Source organism: Aquila chrysaetos, chromosome 4, assembly GCF_900496995.4.
Source record: "Aquila chrysaetos chrysaetos chromosome 4, bAquChr1.4, whole genome shotgun sequence".
Classification (NCBI taxonomy): Eukaryota; Metazoa; Chordata; class Aves; order Accipitriformes; family Accipitridae; genus Aquila; species Aquila chrysaetos.
The window spans coordinates 38,716,523-38,736,418 of record NC_044007.1 but is presented as its reverse complement, the minus strand read 5'-3'; the positions used below and the strand labels follow the sequence as shown (position 1 = coordinate 38,736,418).

At 36.5% G+C, this 19,896-nt stretch overlaps 1 protein-coding gene across 10 annotated transcripts in view; it reads right to left on the bottom strand.

Annotated features, from left to right (window-relative positions):
• Nucleotides 1-19,896, bottom strand: part of PDE7A (phosphodiesterase 7A) — a 79,604-nt gene that overhangs the window by 6,242 nt on the left and 53,466 nt on the right. For 9 of the 10 annotated variants that reach the window (XM_030011532.2, XM_030011535.2, XM_030011533.2 and 6 more), the window contains 6 exons: nucleotides 9,913-10,064; nucleotides 8,158-8,221; nucleotides 5,735-5,830; nucleotides 2,537-2,637; nucleotides 542-673; nucleotides 136-227 (listed from right to left, as the gene is read on the bottom strand). In XM_030011532.2, the coding sequence (XP_029867392.1) occupies nucleotides 136-227; nucleotides 542-673; nucleotides 2,537-2,637; nucleotides 5,735-5,830; nucleotides 8,158-8,221; nucleotides 9,913-10,064 (637 nt within the window). The remainder of the gene's footprint in view (nucleotides 1-135; nucleotides 228-541; nucleotides 674-2,536; nucleotides 2,638-5,734; nucleotides 5,831-8,157; nucleotides 8,222-9,912; nucleotides 10,065-19,896) is intronic. The other variant, XM_030011539.2, reaches the window with a different exon arrangement.

The following is a 19,896-nucleotide window of genomic DNA, read 5'->3' as shown; positions in this document are numbered from 1 at the left end:
ATTCTTAAAATAGATCATAATCTACGTTTTGTATTCAGGACTGCCATGCAGTAATTTAGCTTGTTTTGCAAGGCTGTCTTAAGTGACAGCTTGCTTACATCTTAAACTAATCTATACTATTTTGTATAAACCTACCTGTTTTCTAATGACATATGTGCAAATAAACCAGACTCTCTCAGCAACCCCACTGCTGATCTCCAGTGATGGTTCTCTAATACTGAGGTATTCTGCAAACAAAAAGGGTATTATACATATCAATCAATGACTTTTTCCTTAAACTGAAGAGCTATATACTAAGAGCAGTACCAGACAGTTTCACTGGGTTTTGGGGGTGGTGTTTTTCTTTTTTTTTCAAGGAGGTTAAAACTCACAAATCCTGAACACTTTGTTAGCTTGTACATTTTTTATCCCAGTGGCATGGAAACAATGTCTGGATTCAAACCTACCATTAGCTAAATACATCACAATTTAGATTCCTTTTCTGTATTCCTCAGGCATTCTCCAAACCTGATTTTAACAAAACAACCGATTTTACCCTTACCTTATATAAAGTTGCTAAGTAATGGTTTGTTTTAATTAGGAAAGGTTGGTTAACACCTGGGTGATCCAAATCGTGTGTGGCAGCTGCTATTAAACTGAGCAGAACATCCCATGGAGTTAAAGATTTGGAAAGCTGTAAGATAATAACAACAAATGTAATTCTGTTACCAATGCAAGTGTGCCCTTAGAAAAAGGGCATGGGTGTCACATTTTTGTTTTTCGAAAGCCAACAGAAACTCAGAGAAAACTTTAATAATGTAAAATCAATATCCCACTGACTTTTCACAGTATTTCCCCCTCAAAAGCTACAAAATTTCAACAATGGTTTAAGCATTATGCTTTCTAAAGGGGAAGGTTCTGTCTTAAAAAATGCTGGCACACAAAATGCTACTTTCTAGCTGGTAATGAAGTACTATTTCTAACCAGACCCTGTAAAAGCAACAAATTCTTAAAATTAGCTCTCCATCTCATTTACCAAGTCTGTCTGTATGTGTCAATTCTGCTTTAAATACCGAGTGTATTTTAAAAAACATAAAAACCTTTCATCTTAAAAGGAAGAAACTAATGCTCTGGAAGACTTTAGAACTGTTCAGACTGGATTTCTACTCTTACACAAAATTGTATTTCAAAGTCTACCAGGAAAAGAACCGAAGGAGGAAAATCTACCAAAAACAAGTATTTTCAAGAAGTACGTGCATGTTGATTAACTCAGCATGAAACTGCATGGACTTACTTTCACTGTTCATAGCTGTTACTATTTCTGGTTGGGAGGTCCCCGAGTTAAACTCAGTAATAAAGTCTAGCTTGCACTAAAACAGAGAAGACAGTTCTGCCCACACAAAAGTGAAATGCAGCAAACACCCTACAAGGACAGAAGTTTATATTCCCTGTTGCATTTGCCATCTATCATGCCTCGCATGTTTATAATGTACTTTGGTGCAACAGAACCAGTAGCTGTATATGTTACTAAAAATGCAAAGTCTATACTTGTATCTGAAGCATTACAAAACTTACACCACAAGTATTAAATTAAAAATGCTCAGAGCTTCCAAACTGCATGCCATAAAAAACTCATCACGTATCAGCTCTGATTTGGCTCACTGCACCAACAATTGATCAGAGAGCAGCACTGAGAAACTGAGTGGGAAGAGTGGGCAAAGAGCTTCTGAAAAACATCCATGGAGCCAGAACTTACTTGTTGCTACCTCAGAAGCAGAATAAAGAGCTATGCTATTCAAGGGAATACCAGATTGGAGATAATCTGCATCAAAGTAGATATCTTGTCTCACCCTGGCTAGAGCGCGCTACAGTCTCCAATTTAATACAGGACAAGATTTAGCCCTGAAATTGTCTAAGAAATCAGTTAGAGCAGACTGCCAGCAGTCCAAGTAGCAAGAAAAACAACACTCAACTAGCTCAGCTCCTTAAGATCTGTCACACTGCCCTTTTTTAGAAAGAAAGGCCAAAGGGAATTCCTGATGTATTGCTATAAGATGCCTCCGGCCAAAGCATACTATTCATTAACATCAAAGACAAGCAAAGCAAGGGTAACAGTAGTTTCTGGAGGAAAAAAACCCACCCCAAACGACAAATACACAGGTTTATTATTGCCAGCTCTGACTCAGGCTGCAATTCTATGTAAATGTCTTGGGGCACAGAGCTATGTTAAACAGCTGCAATCTTAATCAATTACCTATTCTGCTTCAACACAAAGACACACAAAAGACAATGCCAGCTCGGAAGAGGGGAAAAAAGAAAAGCATACTGTCAGGTGTGAACCCACAGCCTCAGCAACAGGGAGCGCAATTCCCTGCCTTTTTGTGTTCAAAAATAGTTTTTGTTAGGTTTTTAGGTTTGTTCACTTCTAATAAAAAGTGTGCGTATGTGCATATACACGTACATCTATCTATGTGCACACAATCCATTTATATGCGCACACACAAATACATGTATTTCTGTATGTACATGTGATGTAAAAGTGAGAATGCTCCCTTACCTTGGGCTCTTTTAAGTAACAGTGCATGGCCTGAGTCACATCAGCAGCATGAACTGCGTTATGATAAGGGTTTTGACTGTGATAATCTTCTTGAACCATAACTGCAGGAAAATAACAAATATCCAAATTTGAATAAAATAGCAAGTTTTTCGAGTACTATTTTAGATGTCCTTATTAGGCACAGAAATATGCAATATCACAAGTTACATACACATAAAAGAGTCAAAGTCAATAAATTGTCAGCTGAACCACGATGCAAGTATAAAAGATTTTTATGTGAAGAAACAGTATTTTCTAAAGGAAATCAACTACATGTAAAATCATCTCAGAGCAAAAACTAAACAACTTGAAACCAATATATAATCTGAGATACTCTGACTTTGAGAACTTCCCAGGAAAGGCTCCTTTTGATAATCTAGCCTGCCTGAATGTTGAGGCAACCTGGAATACAAAATGAAGATGATACTATTTACCAAAGCATCAGAATGACTTCAATAACAAGCCTTGGAAACAGATGGGATCAGAGGAATTAGGCACTGCTTTCCTGTCATATAAAGTGGTTTTCTTTCACCTTCAGAGAGTGGTCATGGAAAGCCACCTCTACATAGTTTAGGCATCTTCTCATACTTGTACTCAGGCAAATTTAAGCCTATATGCAATTTAGAAAAGAATCTCATTTAAATGATGGTCTGACTAACCACTCCTAGATTTAATATTCCCTATTTAATTTCTTCCTTGCTTTCCTCCTTTTTCCTTTATCTTCCTGTCTGTCTTTAAATATTATAGGTAGAATACTTTAAAGGACATGAACATTAGCTTGAGTACATAGAGTGAAAAAACTATAATGTTAAAAAGAATGGAGGGGGAGAAGATCTGAAGCACAGCAATCAAACTATATTCTAAAGTGCCTGATATGACACATTAGCAGCTTCAAGCAAACCTCCAAAGAACACTTTCCTGGCTGACTACAGTCTGTCAGTCCCATTCAAACAAACATGCCGACAACCTCTTTTCCTACTCAGTTTACAAGCCAGTACCCTTCATGCAACTGTGGCTATAATGTTAGAGCGTTACTGCCAAGGTATTTGTGAAGAGGTGTGGTTCATGAAAAGTCAAAATACTGTAACCATTGTGTAATCTCAATAGTACTCAACGCATAGCTGACACCTCATACAGAAAATAATGAAAATAAGCATCTTTGGGGTCTATTAACCTGCAGTAGAACTCCCTTTGACCTGTCCCTCACATCCAGTGCATGAATGAGGATGTCCTTGGTTTACTCCTCAATTTTTTGTGGCTTCATAGGCTGGTCCAGCTACCTGAAGTCTACAATTTTCTCAACTTATTTTTTTTTAATAAAGCAGACCTAGGACAACATTTTGATCACAGTTTGCCAGAACTAGAACGGCACAACCACCCTATGTTTCCAGGTATTTTCTCTCCCCCACTCGGGTATGGAGTAAGAACTTGAAAACACACAGTAGAAGGAGACAGCTTTCCAAGTAACCTTTGGAAATCACAGAAAGACTGTGTATGTGTATAAACAAACATACGTATACACACACACACATACATACATGATATATATACACAAAAATAAAATGTTGAGATCCTACTGAGGACTAAAACCAGATTTCTCTCCTTAAAAAGATTGCAGTAAGTTCTCAAATAAAGTAGATTTTGTATGGCACTATGAACCACTTGAGCTGTCCTAGTCTTCTGGAATTTGATCTTCAGATTACTTTGGACTAGGTTATAAGAGGTAGCAAAAGAATAGAATGAATTGGGTTCAGGCTAAGCAGCTGTATTCGGAAGAAAGGTTCCTTGGGACAGATGGGCTGGGACAGAGCTAAGAAATGTTTTTCTTACTGCTATTAAGTAGAAGGCAGTAACAAAAAGGGAAAGGTGGTGAATTTCAAAGCTAGAATAAAATTTTGCTTTCTTCCAAGTATAATCTCATTTTAGTGATTTATGGCTTTGAGTAGTCATATGTAGTTAAGACTATTGTTATCTTCCTAACTGGCCTTTCATTTCAAGTACTGTCATTTGCTAAATCTCAACTAACCAGGAAATAAGCAAGATGAGAAAGACAAAACACACTCAGTTACAACTTGAGTAGCCTACGACCAGATTTCTACAATTGTTTTCTTCACGTTCCAATATACCAGTCCTCAAGGTCAGCTGATCTACCTTTTTGAAACTGGAAGGAATTGTATCCACTTTAAAACAACATGAAATGCAAAACAGAACTGAAATTTTTTAAAGCTGAAAGAGAACTAAATGATGAAAACAAAAACATTCCCTTGTTTGAAAGAGGAGAAAAGCCTTCCAAATGTGATTTCTCCCCTGTTAAACAACAAGCTTTGTAACCACAAAATTGTTTTCTCTGAAACTGTGAAAGCCTGCTAAAAGGGACCAGAATCTTGTTTCTCCTGCTCAGTTAAAAAAAAAAAAAAAAAAAAAAAAACAACAAAGCATCCCACTCCACAAAATTAAATAAAAGGCACTGTCAGTGAAGAACTGAAGGAAGGAAGTCTCACACCAGCATCTGTGTCTATGGTACAGGGATGCAGAAAGACAGCTCTTTCAGCTGTCGAGCGAAAGTACCACTTAGTTTGAATATTGTACATTGTATTTACAATTCCTTCCATTGAAGCATTCCAGTGCCACGGGCCCAAACATTCGAGTAAAATTGTCTTGCACTCTCTCTATGGAGACTGTATCCCCACGGTACAGTGCTTGTTTGTAGGAGAGTTAGAGCAAGCAAGAGATAGCATCAAATCGGCACCATTAAATATAGCAAAACTGGCATGTTCAATACAGTCAGGAAACTATATCATGAACTTCAGAAATTAAAACAGAACTGAAAATCAAAACAAAGAAAGAAGCTGTCTAGCCTTTCCCAATAAAAGTGTCACACAATGTCACATATATTCCTGATTATTTAGATTGAATAAATACAATACAGCACCTGCTATGAAACTACTCAACTTGTTAATACTTGCTTGGATTTAACATGGAGATTTCTACACTCATAGAAACTTTGAGAGATTGTCTCAATATAATTTAAATCACTTCACAATCTGGACTGCATCAGTACTCTTCAAACCTTATTGCTAAACTATAACCAGCACTTCAGTTAAGGTATAAAAATGAGGATAAACAGCAATATTCATCATAATAAAAAGCTGTATTTACCCAAAAATCTACGAAGTTTCATCGTATCTAACTGGAAGTGTTCAATTAGTCCATGAAGATTAAACAGATGAAACGTTAAGCTGACTAGACTGTTTCCTAAAAATAAGATGAAAATACTAATTCATTGGAAGCCATGAAATCAGTGACTCTTTCATAAGAAATGTATTATTTCAAACAAATTGGTCACAAAAATTATACAAGCAAATCTCTACACCAATTTATGATAAATATTTAAATCTTACTGCATGACAAGATTCCATTAGCTATCTCCTCTAGTAATCACTAGTGGTTTTGCATAATTATAATGCATTCACCAACTGTCCACTGTCAACTGATAGGAGGAAAATGTTACTGAACATTAAAAAGCAACAGGCTTCAACGTGCAAACCTGTTACAACAGTATTCAACTTTATAAATATCATGATGCAACATATCACAAACAGACATACAGCTTAAAACTGAATACAAAAATAATCAGGTGAAGAAAAAAGCTAACCAACACAATCAATTAGTGTACATTGTACATATGCTATCTCATTTTCATCATGTATTTTGCTAAACTACTCCTTATTTCACCCAGAACTCAAAGTTTTAAGTTTCTCTAGGAAATGTATACTATTACAAGCTTACAATATACTTCACCTACTCATAGCTGTAATATTATAATCATTTGCAGTGGTAAAACAAGTAAAACTGTAAGAGACAGAGAAATAGCCGGCAAATGTTTACTTGAAATAGCTTGCCCATTATTCACTCTGCAAACAATGTATTGTGGCAGATAGCTCAGTTGTGGTACATTGACTCTGACAATCTTCATTTAGCAGGAATTAAAGAACGTAGCACAGAGAGAAACTGAGGTACAAAAGGACAAAAATTTCTGCTAAATCTAGCTTATTACTAGGCTTAATGTATTCACATGTGCACACCACTTCCTCACAATAAGATACGCAATTCTTTGAACAACATTTACTAATTTGTTTCTTACAGGCTTGTCTACGGCAGCTCATCAAGCAGAGGTTTATATACAGCATTCTTCCCTTACAAACTGTCAAGAACAAGACAAGAACAATGTTCAAAATGTCCTCCTAAAATGACTAAATTAGGATGCAATATGGATGGCACAGGAAGGCTTCCACAATAGAAGCTGTACTGGCAGTATCTAAAATGTAGTTGAAAACAAGTGTATTTAAAAGGTAGAGAAGGCATTTTATAAGAAGGATTACTTCAGATTACTCCCATCTGATAAACTAATCAAAATAAGCTATGTTTACAAACAGGTTAACCTGCACACATAGCTTTTTCACATGCAGTTATCTAAACTTTATCATTATCTATATAAACATTCTTTTTAAAAATCCTCGCCGTTTTCATTTTTTCTACCCATTTTCTGTATTAAATCAAACTGTGAGGATACAACTTTCACACTAGATTAAGCCAAGCATCCCTTCAACAAAACAGGAGAGAAAATTATCTTTTGGCGCCACATTTTCTTTTCTGAACTTAATTTCTCTTCCTGCCAATTTTAAACATCCTAACTGTATCTCTGCTACCAGCTCCATTGGACTGATGTAAAACCTGCAAGAGCTACCCTCCATTTGCTTCCCACACTGGCACAAATGCCACTGTGATGCTGGACTCGCCCATCTCCTCTTTCCATTCTATTCAAAGCTCAGCTTGCATTGCTGTGATTATAACACAAAACCCTACCCACTGCAGCAGCCCTCCCTCCTCCTTTGCAGCACATTTGCAGATCTCTCTTCTGTTTGTCCATAACTTAAACAATACTTTACCTGATTTTTTTTTTAACCAACTGCTTTTGTAGTTCCTATTGCTATTTGTAATAGGTGCACAAAACTAACCATAATATTCTCTTCCTTTTTGTATTTTGTGCAAGCTATGCGTACAGTAGCTTCTGTCTGTTCAATTCCTAATTCTCTAGGTATTCTATTCTATGTCATAATTATAATGCATTCATACCAACATGCCTTCTTAATGTAAAGTAATAGAACTATTCTATCTAACATTAAATTTATAAAAAAATACTTGTTCAATATAAATGACCTTTTTGACACAACCATATAAATTACCAGCACTCTGTAATTAAAAAAGACAAAGTCAGCAAAATTATTTGTTAATTTAAATCAAATTACTACTTCAAATTACTAAGAGAGAACAGCAGCCTACAAAGTACAAGAGCAGCCTCTTCTACAAATCAATGATTATTATCAGTCCTGACAGTAACAGTATTTTAACAGGGTGACCAGGCAAACTAGGACTTAGATTAAAGACTATTAAATCAAAAAGTACTACTTGATGGAATTTGTGCTTTTTAGTGAACAAGAAATCACATACTGCAATGTAAGAGCAATAGTTAAGTTATGCTAAGAAATAAAACACAAATGAAATAGGAAAAGTAAACTCACCATTTGTCAGTCTATCAAAAAGAAAAATATCAAAATTCCAATTTCCAACCTTCTCCAGCATACACTGAAAGAAAACAGAAAAGCTGTCATTTTTTTCTCAGTATATGCCTATCTTCCTGTAGCCCAGAGGACTATTTAAGATTTCAGAGACAGATGCAAGTCCTAGGATTTCTACATACAAAAAATAGTATTAAAAGAATAATTAAGTTTGTCTGATAACTGAAAAACTTTAAAACACATGTTACAAATTAAAAAAACTGAAAGAAATGAAGAAGTGCCTTGACAGAACTGGTTGGAGATTTTCCCTTCATCCTTTAGTCAATTTCTTAGAAGTAAGACACAATTTAAAACAATTAGGTTAAAGCCAGAAACGGTATGACAGAATGACTCTGTATTCAGACTTCTTCCACTTTAATTTTTGCAATGAGCAAGTTAAGTAATCTCTGTGCAGTTATTTACCTTGTCTTCTCTTTCCCTTGTTGTTTATAGAAAAGAAATATCTAGATGCTTTACTAGACATATGAGCCAAGCTTTTAATTTCTTTTTGAAGAAAATGGCTTTTGACTTTCCACCTCACTGAACTAGCACTTCTTCACAGTGGCTCCACATGAACTGTTCTTCCAGTAACAGGGATGAACAGGAACAGCAAACAGCACTTAAGGCCTCACCAGAGTTCAGCAGTCACGATCTTTGCCTCCCCTACCTCTATCAGAAATACCTGTCCTGCACATTTTACAACAGAGATTTGCCTTCTCCTATTCTCATTAGATTGGTACAGCTGTTTTGTGATCCAATTATACGTTCCAGCTTTTCTCCACCAGCCACTAAAACTCCACTACCAGAAGAAACAAAAGCATTAACGAGATCTTTTTACTATTACATGTATGCTTTTAAAATCCATCCTCAAAGTTTTCAGATTCTTCCTACACCACAGCCTCATCATGTTCAGCATGGATACGTTCATGGTATTTAAGTATATTCCTTTTCTGTGTCAAGATTCCAGACAAAAAGCACTACAAGCAATCAGTAGGACGACACAGCCTCTGGCATCTTGAATAACCTGAATAACCTTTGTCTGCTCACACCCCTTCAGCACTATCCATCCTCTGTCCCCAGTACACTAACTAGCCTTTCATCCAACTAGCTGTCCTCTTAGTACTGCCCATCTTCCCAGTACCCGCTTTCCCTGCTTCACTGCAGCACAGGCATATTAGAGCTATCACAATTTTCTTTTCTACAAGAATTGCCTACCAAAGAAAAAGTCAGTTTGGCATAATAATCTTGTGATAAATCCATTTACTGCATTTTATTGAGTTTTCAGTAGTAGGTAGTCACTCTTCCAGATGTTCATTAGTGAGGTTAGGCTAAAAATGAAAGGGGGGGAATAGTTGTCCAAATCGCTCCATTACATTTCTTAAATACAGATACATTTTTCTTTCTTTGTTTATTAAAGTGCATCCTCCATTCACCAGTTATTAAAAAAAAACCAAACCACTAGCCACATAAGCTTTAAAAATCATCCCAGTAAACTTGAGGGCGGTAAAGGAGTTTGTTAGAAACCGTGTAATCTGGGCTGGACTTTATTAAGATATACACACGCACACAAAAAAAAACCGAAACAAACATACACACATACATAAAAAAATACATGCTTAAAATTTGTATTTGGTTGCACTTTTGACATGAGATATAGTTATATACTAGCAAACATTTTAAAAAACATACTTAAAAAAAAATAAAAATCAAGCAACCAACCTTTGCTTGTCCATTATAATCATCATCTAAAATGTTTGAAGAATTTGGAACAGTGATACCACGGAAAAAACGGGAAGATCTCAGGTATCGCTGGAAACTAAGCAACCTTCTCACATTTCTCGCAGACACAGACACCTCGATTTCAGAATTTGCTACAAAAAACAAGAAAATAAATACTCTCTCTAAAAAACCTTTACCAAAAAGATGACTGTTCAGGGAAGTTCAGTACAACAAAGGTGATACAATTTTGTGTATCAAATATTTCAGCCACAAATACAGATTTTTTTATTAATAGTAAGTACAGAGCTGTGGCTTGGAAAATTTTGTGTGTAAGCATCCTGTGAAAAAAAAAACAAATATTTAAATCACAGCTGAAACTTATCTTTTTAAGGAACTCTGTTACTGAAAGGACAGAAATATTATGGGAATTGTGTAAAATCACACAATACTGCACACGACGACTTTTTGGAAAACTGTTCTCTACACATCCAATCCGTGTCCCTAGCAAATCACATAGGATATGTACACCAGCAAGAGAATATCAGTAATTGTGTGTTGATACAGGAGTTACAAGTAGGTTTTGAGCACGTACAAATAACTTTTACACAGATTTTGAAGCTCAGAAATTCTCTTAGCTTTACTGGCAAAGTTTTAAACACAGTCAAGTGATTTTGATGCTTTTGCAGACCGTTATCCTCAGAACCTCTCCTCTGCCAAACAAGTACCACATTTACTTTCACAGCATATGTAATTCCCTTCCCCAGTACAGTGAAAACACTACAGAAAATTGGTTTAGCCTGTTTTCAAAGATAAATCCAAATATTTTGCTGTACTCTTACTAGGTTAACAGGTTTACTCAAATGACTGGTGCTAGCTTATGTTCAATTCTACTTGACAGCTTGAAGTGTTTTAGAAACCTGAAGATCAAACTACGCATAGCTACGGTTTCTTTGCAACAGGCCAGATATTTTCATTCTGAAGTATGTAAGGCCAAATTTGGCCTTCACTTTCTTTTCAGCAATACTTCCAACAGCAGTTTTATATAACCAACAGACAGTCAATAATCTTGATATTCCCTCATTCTGCCCAAAATAATTTATGTTTAAAAAAAAAAAAAGGGGGCAGGGGGGGGGGGAGGTATTAGGTAAGGAAGTCAAGGCAAACATGCTCTTTTCCAAAAATGCAGATCCTCAAAACCAACATGACCCCAACTTTGTAGTATAAACCTCTTGCCCTTCCAAGAACAAGGCATATTAGAGATCTGTGAAGCAAGCAGTTACAATTTTCGTTCTTCAAGTCAGTCTAAAATATTGTACAGGGGAATGTGTGGCCTGATGAACACCCTCAATTAAAGACCTCTGTGATTTCTAGTGAAAGCAGTTTAATTCTGCGTAAGATAAATCTTTATCCATATAAATGCTTCTCCCTGCAGAAGTTCCAATGAACTTTCTGTTCTACATTAGCTCAATATATTAATTTCCAAAGTACACTAATAAAACGCCTCTGAAGAGAATTCACAATTGCACGAACATACAATATCTAATCAAATGCAGCAGCGTTTCACATCAACTGTCTGCGCTAACAGAGATTAAATTGACAAAACTGGAATATTCTTCCAGACATGTGAAACACTCCATCAAGATACTGAAGTTCCCATCAGTTTTAAAGGGCTAACACAGAAAACTTCACATGAAAGACATCTGTTCAAGTCATCACACTTAAGGCCAAGGGCACTTTCTCTGAAGACACGGGTACCTATATATTCCAGTTACGTAAGCAGGTGTACTACGTATGATAAAAGTTGCTTACAAAGCAACATTCACAAGTACAGCAGGCAAATAAATAGATTCTGTCATGCTGCGTTGCTCTACCAATATTTCTAACCACATTTGTTAACATGAGGTTACAGTCTGTGCACTGCCAGCCTGCAGAACAGAGAAGCAGGGAGCAATACAGCTGCTCCTCTTAATGGAGCGTAGGCTTCGGGTAAGAAGTTTTTATCCCTCAGTCTTGATCTGGTCCCTTAAAATCCAAATTTCAGAACAGAATTCATTAGGTTTGAAATAAAATAATATAAAATGGGTATATTTAGATCATTAAATAATCTAAAATGTCCACAGAGTCACATACAAAATCTAGGAACTTCACTAAATATCAATAAAACAAAGTATTTAAGTAGGAGAAATCAGCACTCTCCTGGAAGTACATATAGTTTTCTTGATCATAAGTACTCTTCTACAGATCTATAGTTACAAAAACCTACTTCTGTTGTCATGCTACAAGTAAGTCTCACTGTCACAGATGCTACCCATTAATCTTTGGCAGAACACTATGATGTAGGTAATACAAGTAAAACAACAGCTTTTGTCAGCAAAACGCACAACAGAACACAGAAATGTGGTAAGTTGGCAGTATAGGCCTGCGTTCCACCTATATTTGTGTTCGTAAGTCATCCGGGGGGTTGCACGTGTTATTGCTTCAGTATTTTTTCTGCTGATGATGTGGGTGCAGAGGCAAACGAATTCGTTTTCTCTGAAGCTGAACAGTCATTACTCCCTACTTCACAATATGCTATTGAGACATCTTAAAAATAGTTAAGGTCTCTGAATTATCATCAGTTTGTATAGTTTGTAAACCAATACTCTTACACATTAATCCTACTTTTTCTCCCCCTTATTTAAAAAAGAAAAAAAAAAAAAAGAAAGAAAAAGACCACTGCTCCAGCTGATGTAACTCAACCAACCAACAAAGCCTACTTCATTCCAGCGCTCCTGGCAGCAATGCTGCCATTACAGAATTACAGAACAGCTGAGGTAGGAAAGGACCTCTGGAGGTCATCCAGTCCAACTCCTCTGCTCAAGCAGGGCCACCTAGACCACATTGCCCAGGACCACATCCAGACGGCTTTTGAATATCTCCAAGGAGGAAGACTCTACAACCTCCCTGGGTAACCTGTGCCAGTGCTTGGTCACCCTCACAGGGAAAAAGTGTCTCCTGATATTCAGAGAACCACCTGTGTTTCCATTTGTGCCTGCTGTCTCTGGTTCTATCACTGGGCACCACTAGAAAAAGCCTGGCTCTGTCTTCTTTGCACCCTCCCCTCAGGTATTTATATACATTGATAAGATTCCCCCCAAGCCTTCCCAACTCCAGGCTGAACAGTCCCAGCTCTCTCAGCCTTTCCTCATCAGCCCCTTAATCATCTTCCTTGCCCTTTGTTGGACCCTCCAGCATGTTCATCTCTCTTCTGTACTGGTGATCCCAGAACTGGATCCCAGGTGTGGCCTCACCAGTGCTGAGGAGAGGGGCAGGATCACCTCCCTCGACCTGCTGGCAACACTCCTCCTAGTGCAGCCCAGGATACCAGTAGCCGCCTTTGCCACAAGGGCACATGGCTGTTTCATGTTTAATTTGGTGTCCACCAGGACCCCCAGGTGTTTTTCTGCCAAGCTGCTTTCCAGCTGGTCAGCCCCCAGACTGTGCTGGTGCCTGGAGTTGTTCCTCCCCAGGGACAGAGCTTTGCGCTTCCCTTTGAACTACTATGTATTCCACATGTATAGCCCCAGTTAGGTAATAACAGCTTGACCAAATGTCTTATCATTTAGATCTCCAATGATTAGAATAACTTCCAAATGAGAAAAAGAGATTTTGAGCCCTGCCAGCCCTCTGCAGTTCCAGAACACCTAACTCATGGGGACTACACCAACCCAAAAAGTAAATTACTCTCTCTTTAAAAGCTAAACATTTGCTACAGGACAATTCAGAATAGGTGAGTCAGATGTGGAGGTTTGACAGGTAATTAATTTAAAAGGGAAGCTGAAAAAGAAAATAGGTAGCTTTCAGGGCAGGGGGGGAACACAAGGGGAAAAAAAAAAAAAAAGAAAAAGAGATAGGTTCTTGAGCTGCAGGAACACTGATAGCATTTGTGCTTGCAGTTTCCTTTTCCTCACAGATAAATTATTACGACAGATACAAAAATCAACCGCTTTGTGCTTCTGGCAGACCAGCAAAGACAAGTTCATGGGAAGGACTGGTAAACTGAACGATACAGTTGTGCAATGGAAACTTGGTACTTCCCTCCTGGCACGAGCAGAAAACTCATTCCCTTTATATGCATGATTAGTAAGAGAATGTCAGCCTACCCTCTTCTACCATGAGTCATGAAACAAGATGCTAATTTCAGAGACCCTAACAAAGCAAGGTTCAAGAATGTATTTATAATGGAAAGAAGGTGAAGAGCGAAGAGTGTATTACATTTGGCTCAAGAAAAAGCATGCTGCAAAAACATCCCTCCTCCCAGCTCAAACATCCTTCATTTCATTTGGAGTTTTCAGTGTGCTAAATGCCCTTCTAATATCCAATAGTGACCACTTGCTCTTAGGAGATAAGAACAGTTTAAGGACAAATTAGAATGAGAAAATAAATAAATGCATATGACATTTACAATCTTGAGAACTGAAACGGAATGAAAGCAAAGTCAGGATGTTGGGCATGTTAAGAAGGAAGCTACAGCATTCAGAAGTGCCTTGGATGCAAGGAACCAGAAGACAAACTGTAGGCCTTTGTGCCTAGTCAACAGCAGCTCTCCTATGACCTTCTCCTTCCCTTCTTAACTCTTCATGTCCTACTTAAAGTCAGAATATCACCCAAAGTATTTTTTACCTCCAAGTTACTTTTTTTATTAAAATTATTACATTCTTGTTTCAAAGCATCTTGAGTGAGACACTGGCATAATAAAAAATGCCCTTCTCCAAAATAAAGAAAAAAAGGAATAATTCCGTTTACTAACGTCAGTTATTTTGTTAATGTTATGCATATACAGCAAGAAAATAAAATAATATCAAGTTGTCTTCATGCAACAGATTTCATCTGTATTCCAAGACACTTATTTTAATGTCTCTTCCCACTCCTAATCTTTTAGTGTGCTGTACTTCATGAAAACCTAAAAAAAATATTTTTATCATATTTCACAGGGACATTAAATATTTATTTTTCTCATGCTGAAATAAAAATACAAAATAAGTAGAGAAAAGACAAGTGACAATCACAAAATGGTAATATACTGATATATTCTCAGAATTTTTGTATCTTTCATATAGTAAGGACAACAAAAGACAATAAAAGGAAGAATGACAATTTAATTATGGTTTGGTTTAATTTTTTATTAATAGAAACCTTAAATCCCAGCAAAATGCTTCAACTTTCTTTTAATGCAAAGATAAAGACTCACAGCTTCTGATGGGGTCCTGGTCGAAACAAGGCTATCCAGCATAAAAAAAATATACCTCCATTTCTTCCCTGCTACAGCCCAAAGAGTAAATAGCAAATTATCCATGACAAAAATCATTGAACAATAGAAAGAGCTTAACTGAGGATGTCAGGTGTCACCTCCACTAACAGAAATAAGAATTTAAAAAAAATATTTGAGAGGACGGACCTTTCTTACGTTTGAACATAAAACCTGAAGTTTGAGGTGCGGAGGTCCACCAGAGGAGGTTTTTTTCCCCCTAAAAAATTCAGGGAAATCTCTTCTTTCCATGGATGTAATCTCTCGCAATTTTTCCATATTAAACCCAACTACACATTTATCATTTTTACATAGCAGATACTATTATCAAACATGACATAATAGCTGAGTTGCCACTATCTGTAAATATATACATTTGAAAGAAATATTCAATTTCACATGCCAATTATAAACATTTTTCTAAGGCTTCCAAGATACAAATCATTTTCTATTTATGAGGAATTTGAAAGTATGGTCTAGCATTTCACACCACTAGAGGGACCCATAAGCATTCTAATTTCACATCTATGCCCATCAAACCATTAAGAAATGCATTATATTAGATCCATGCACATTTTTAAAAAATATTTTAAGTCCTGTTATTTAGCTCTTCTTTAAGATTTCCAGTCATGATTTGCATTTTAAAGTCCTTTTAAGACATTTAGTACTGGAGTCATATATAAAACTATGATTTCATTTGGAAGATATAACTTCAGCAAGGATTTTAAAGTTACTTATAAAGACTATTGGTGTCTGAATTGCCTTATTATACTTCCTGTCTTATTTAGAACCACTCTGAAGCCCTGCCTAGCATCATTGTAAGGCACTATACCCTCTCTTCTTCTTAAAAGAAAAAACTAAGCCAGACTGTTTTGTTTCTAATGTAACTTTTATATATATATATATTTATATACACATTCATACTTTTTTTTTTCCAAATAGTAGTGATCACCAGAAAATATGCTGTGGGTTAAGGATTAGTTAAACAAACATGGCTTTGCAAGTGTGTTCTGAGTGGAATCAGAAAAATTTAAGTTTCAAGAAACTCTAATAGTACCACAACTCTAATAACTCTAGTAGTTTTCAACAGATCCTCCCTGATGGAGGGCAACTGCTATGCATTACCACCACCAAAGATAACTCCTTCCTTGAAGAATCTTACAGAATGAAATACCGCCTTAGCAAAGTACAGAGACAGAGAACAGTAGAATAATTTAGGTAGGAAGGGACAGAAGAGACTTCTGAAAGTCCTTTAGTGAAATTCTCTGCTCAAAGCAGAGCTAATTTGAGAGAAATTACTCAAAAGTACAGGGATTAGATTACTTCAGTATGAATTAAATGCCAATTCTCCAACGGCACTATAAGCTGTTACACAGACAGAAAAGTGTAAAGAAGACCCTGTGAAAAGGTATCTAACGGATTCTACTCGTACAACTCTCTTGAATTTTGGCTCCTCTTAATATTTCTGTAAATACCTCAGGAAGGATACAAAATTAAGTAAATTGAACAATGTCATTCCTGTGCTGGACTGCATAGCATTTTGCAGTTATGTTAGGACTACAAAACTGTATATACAAGGCATATTCTTTCCCTACCCATTTACTGAATCATAACCCCAGCAATCCTGCAGTGGCATACTTTTTTTACCTGAATACACCCACTGGGCAAGGCAAATCTGTAGCTCACAACAGCACAGTGTGAACTAACAAGCTTCACTGAAGCAAAATATTTAGAGGAATATCATCAAAATACACATATATCCCTTACAAAAATGGGTTATGCTGTGTTAATCAAGATACTGATGCTCTTGAACAAGTATATGACACATAATGGTTCAAGTCTTTTCCCAAAAGAAGGATAATATATTCCAGACCATCACCAAATCCTTTTCTTGATGTCTTCCAAGAAAACACCGTTCTTTGGTGTTCTAGAAATCTTCAGTTCTATGGCAATGGAATGACAGAACCATCAAGTAATCTTTTTTGGTTATTTTTCACCCCCAGAAATGAAAGAAGAATTCAAAATTAACACATCACAGTTGACAAAAAGAATATCCCTTACGAGTTTGTATGACTGTCAGTACAAAAGTCAAACTCGGAGCAGATATGAAAACAAAAGAATTCTCACGTTTTATGCCAAATTGTCCAGCATTAAAAAAAAGAAAAAACCCACAACCCACAAACAAAAAAAGCCTTTCAAAATAAGCTACCTGGAGAAGGAACACATTGGAGAGGTTCAAAAGAAAAGAAAAAACTAGACTGTGGCTGTGTGTTCTTCTAAGGTCAAACTTACCTCAGCAATAAAACAGAGTGAGCTGTACCAGTGCAAGACTCCAGAGCACACATGCTGTTTTACAGAAACTTGAAAAGAAGAAATTGTAGGTAAAATAACAATCTAGAATAGCAAAAGAAAAAAAGAAAAAAAAAGAAAAAAAAAGAAAAAATCTGTCCTGTATTCTCAATTGGAAGCTTTTACCATGAAATCTTCCTTAATCAAGCTCCCTTCAAGCTCACTTTTCACTTCAAGTTTATCTTCACTGTTTTCTTTTGGCCAAAGCTGTATTTAGGACATTTTCTGTGTGACTGCATTCTCCGCACTACATCAAAGTAAAAATGTCTCTCGCATTGAGGAAAACAATTTATTTGAATAATCTGGATTGTGAATAATTACATGACAATTTCAGAATGCATCCTTCACAGAAAGGCAGCTTTTAGAGAAATCCCTTGAGTACAAGCTTTTCACTCCTCAGTGCTGGTATTTTCACAAGGAAACCAAATACTTCATTCAACTTATGACCACACAGAAATCTTGCATGATTTTACTTATTGTGAAACTCACCCTTCTTCACAGTAGGCTGTTGAACAAGACAGACACTTACTCTTAACCAGATTCAGCTAGGTAATTCCTCTGTTTTCTTGAAACAAAAAAGGGGCATTCAACTGTATCTGGACTATGCTCATTTTATCTCAACTTCTAGATGGTATTGTTAAATGCGTGATCAGGTGCTGTGACACAAAGATGTCCCAAATCGTTTAAGGCAATCAATTTGGATTTGAATTCTTCTCTCTTCTTTGACTTCTGCCCTCTCACCCAACGACGCCTAAATTCACTGTCCAAGGTAAACCTGTTCCAATGATTTGTGAGCAAAAAACTGGAAGTTTCAAAACAACACTGCAAACAGTAGATGCTGACATCTTTGCCAGATCTCAAAGTAGCATATAAAATGTTGCATGAACTGCAATTCCCCAGTAAACAGTCTGAAAGTTGTATACCAAAGATAAACTCTGGAATTTCTTCATGTGTTTGCACTCTTGAGAAAAAGAATTAGATTTATCCATCACCTGTAAAAGTCACCTAAAATCTTCCTTTCTTTCCTTTCCCCTATAAAAGGCTCCATATACAACTAAGGAGAAGAACCATTTAAGTCTCAATGAAGCTTTAAGCTCCCATCACATTGTTTTCTCTCCTATGTGAAGCACTGTACTGTATGCAGGCATCAATTTGATTCAAAATTGAGTCATTCCTAAAAGTTTACAGAAACATACTGATTAATTAAAAAAACATTTTCTTCTAAGATATTTTAACTCACAGATGCAACATATTTGGTTATCTATAAAACACAAAACAGAGCCACACGTGTGGGCAACATCACCACCTCCCCATAGAAGCATGCTCAGACTAGAGTGGCATGAGAGAATTCTAAAAACCTTTTGACAAGGTCTTATCTCTTCTGGTGCAGATACAACAGGAAAAGCAGGAAGAAAAAAAAATGTTTCCTCTCCACAAAACCAAAGTATTTGGTTTTTATCCGGTTCTTCCAGACTAAATCCAACAATCCTTTCCTAAAAAGGAAGTCTGAAAGCATTAAGTGCTATCTGCACACAACACTTCCCAATATTTTTGCTGTTATCTTAATTATTCACTTTACTTTCACTTTATTAATTTTGGCTTCACTTCCTTACTATAACACACTGTACACATCACTGAGCACATTCACTGGTTTTTTTCAGGTGAAACAGTGAGTGATTGGGGCACATCATATATTCTTTTGTTTGTGCATGCTAAAAAATCATCACAAACATAATCGAAGTTTAAGTGTATGTGTGTATACATACACAGACATTATGTGTATAAAAACAATAGACATTATTGAGAACCTCTCAAGAGCAAGAGTACAAAACCTAAAATTTTACTGCTGGTTTGCTATTTCTAAAAAAGGGAGTATTTTTATATTGTTGTTTACCAATTCTTCTATGGAAGATTTTGTTTCACGGTAGGTTTTATCAACATATTCTGTCAATACTGCAGACTGAATTACTATCTATGATGTATTGAGTAATGTAAAAAAATTTAAAAGTAATCATGTTACCTGTAGTCTATTTGTAAACCAGCAGACAGCAAGAGTGGTTATAACCACTGCAATCACTTTTTCAGTAACTTCCCTGAAATCCAAACAGTACATGCTGGGTTGCCAGACAGTAAACTGCCAAACTCCCTCCTTGTTACCTGAGGAGTGAAAAGTAGATCCAGTGCTCTATATTCAACTCAATAAAATATTGAAGTGTATGCAATTTACTGTGCAACTGTGAAGTATGTACATCCACTGAACAAAACCACACTATTATATTTAAGGCAAAAATTTACTTATGAGGAAGAAAGTTATGTGGCTGCTCTCTCCTCTCCAGCAATGGCTTTTA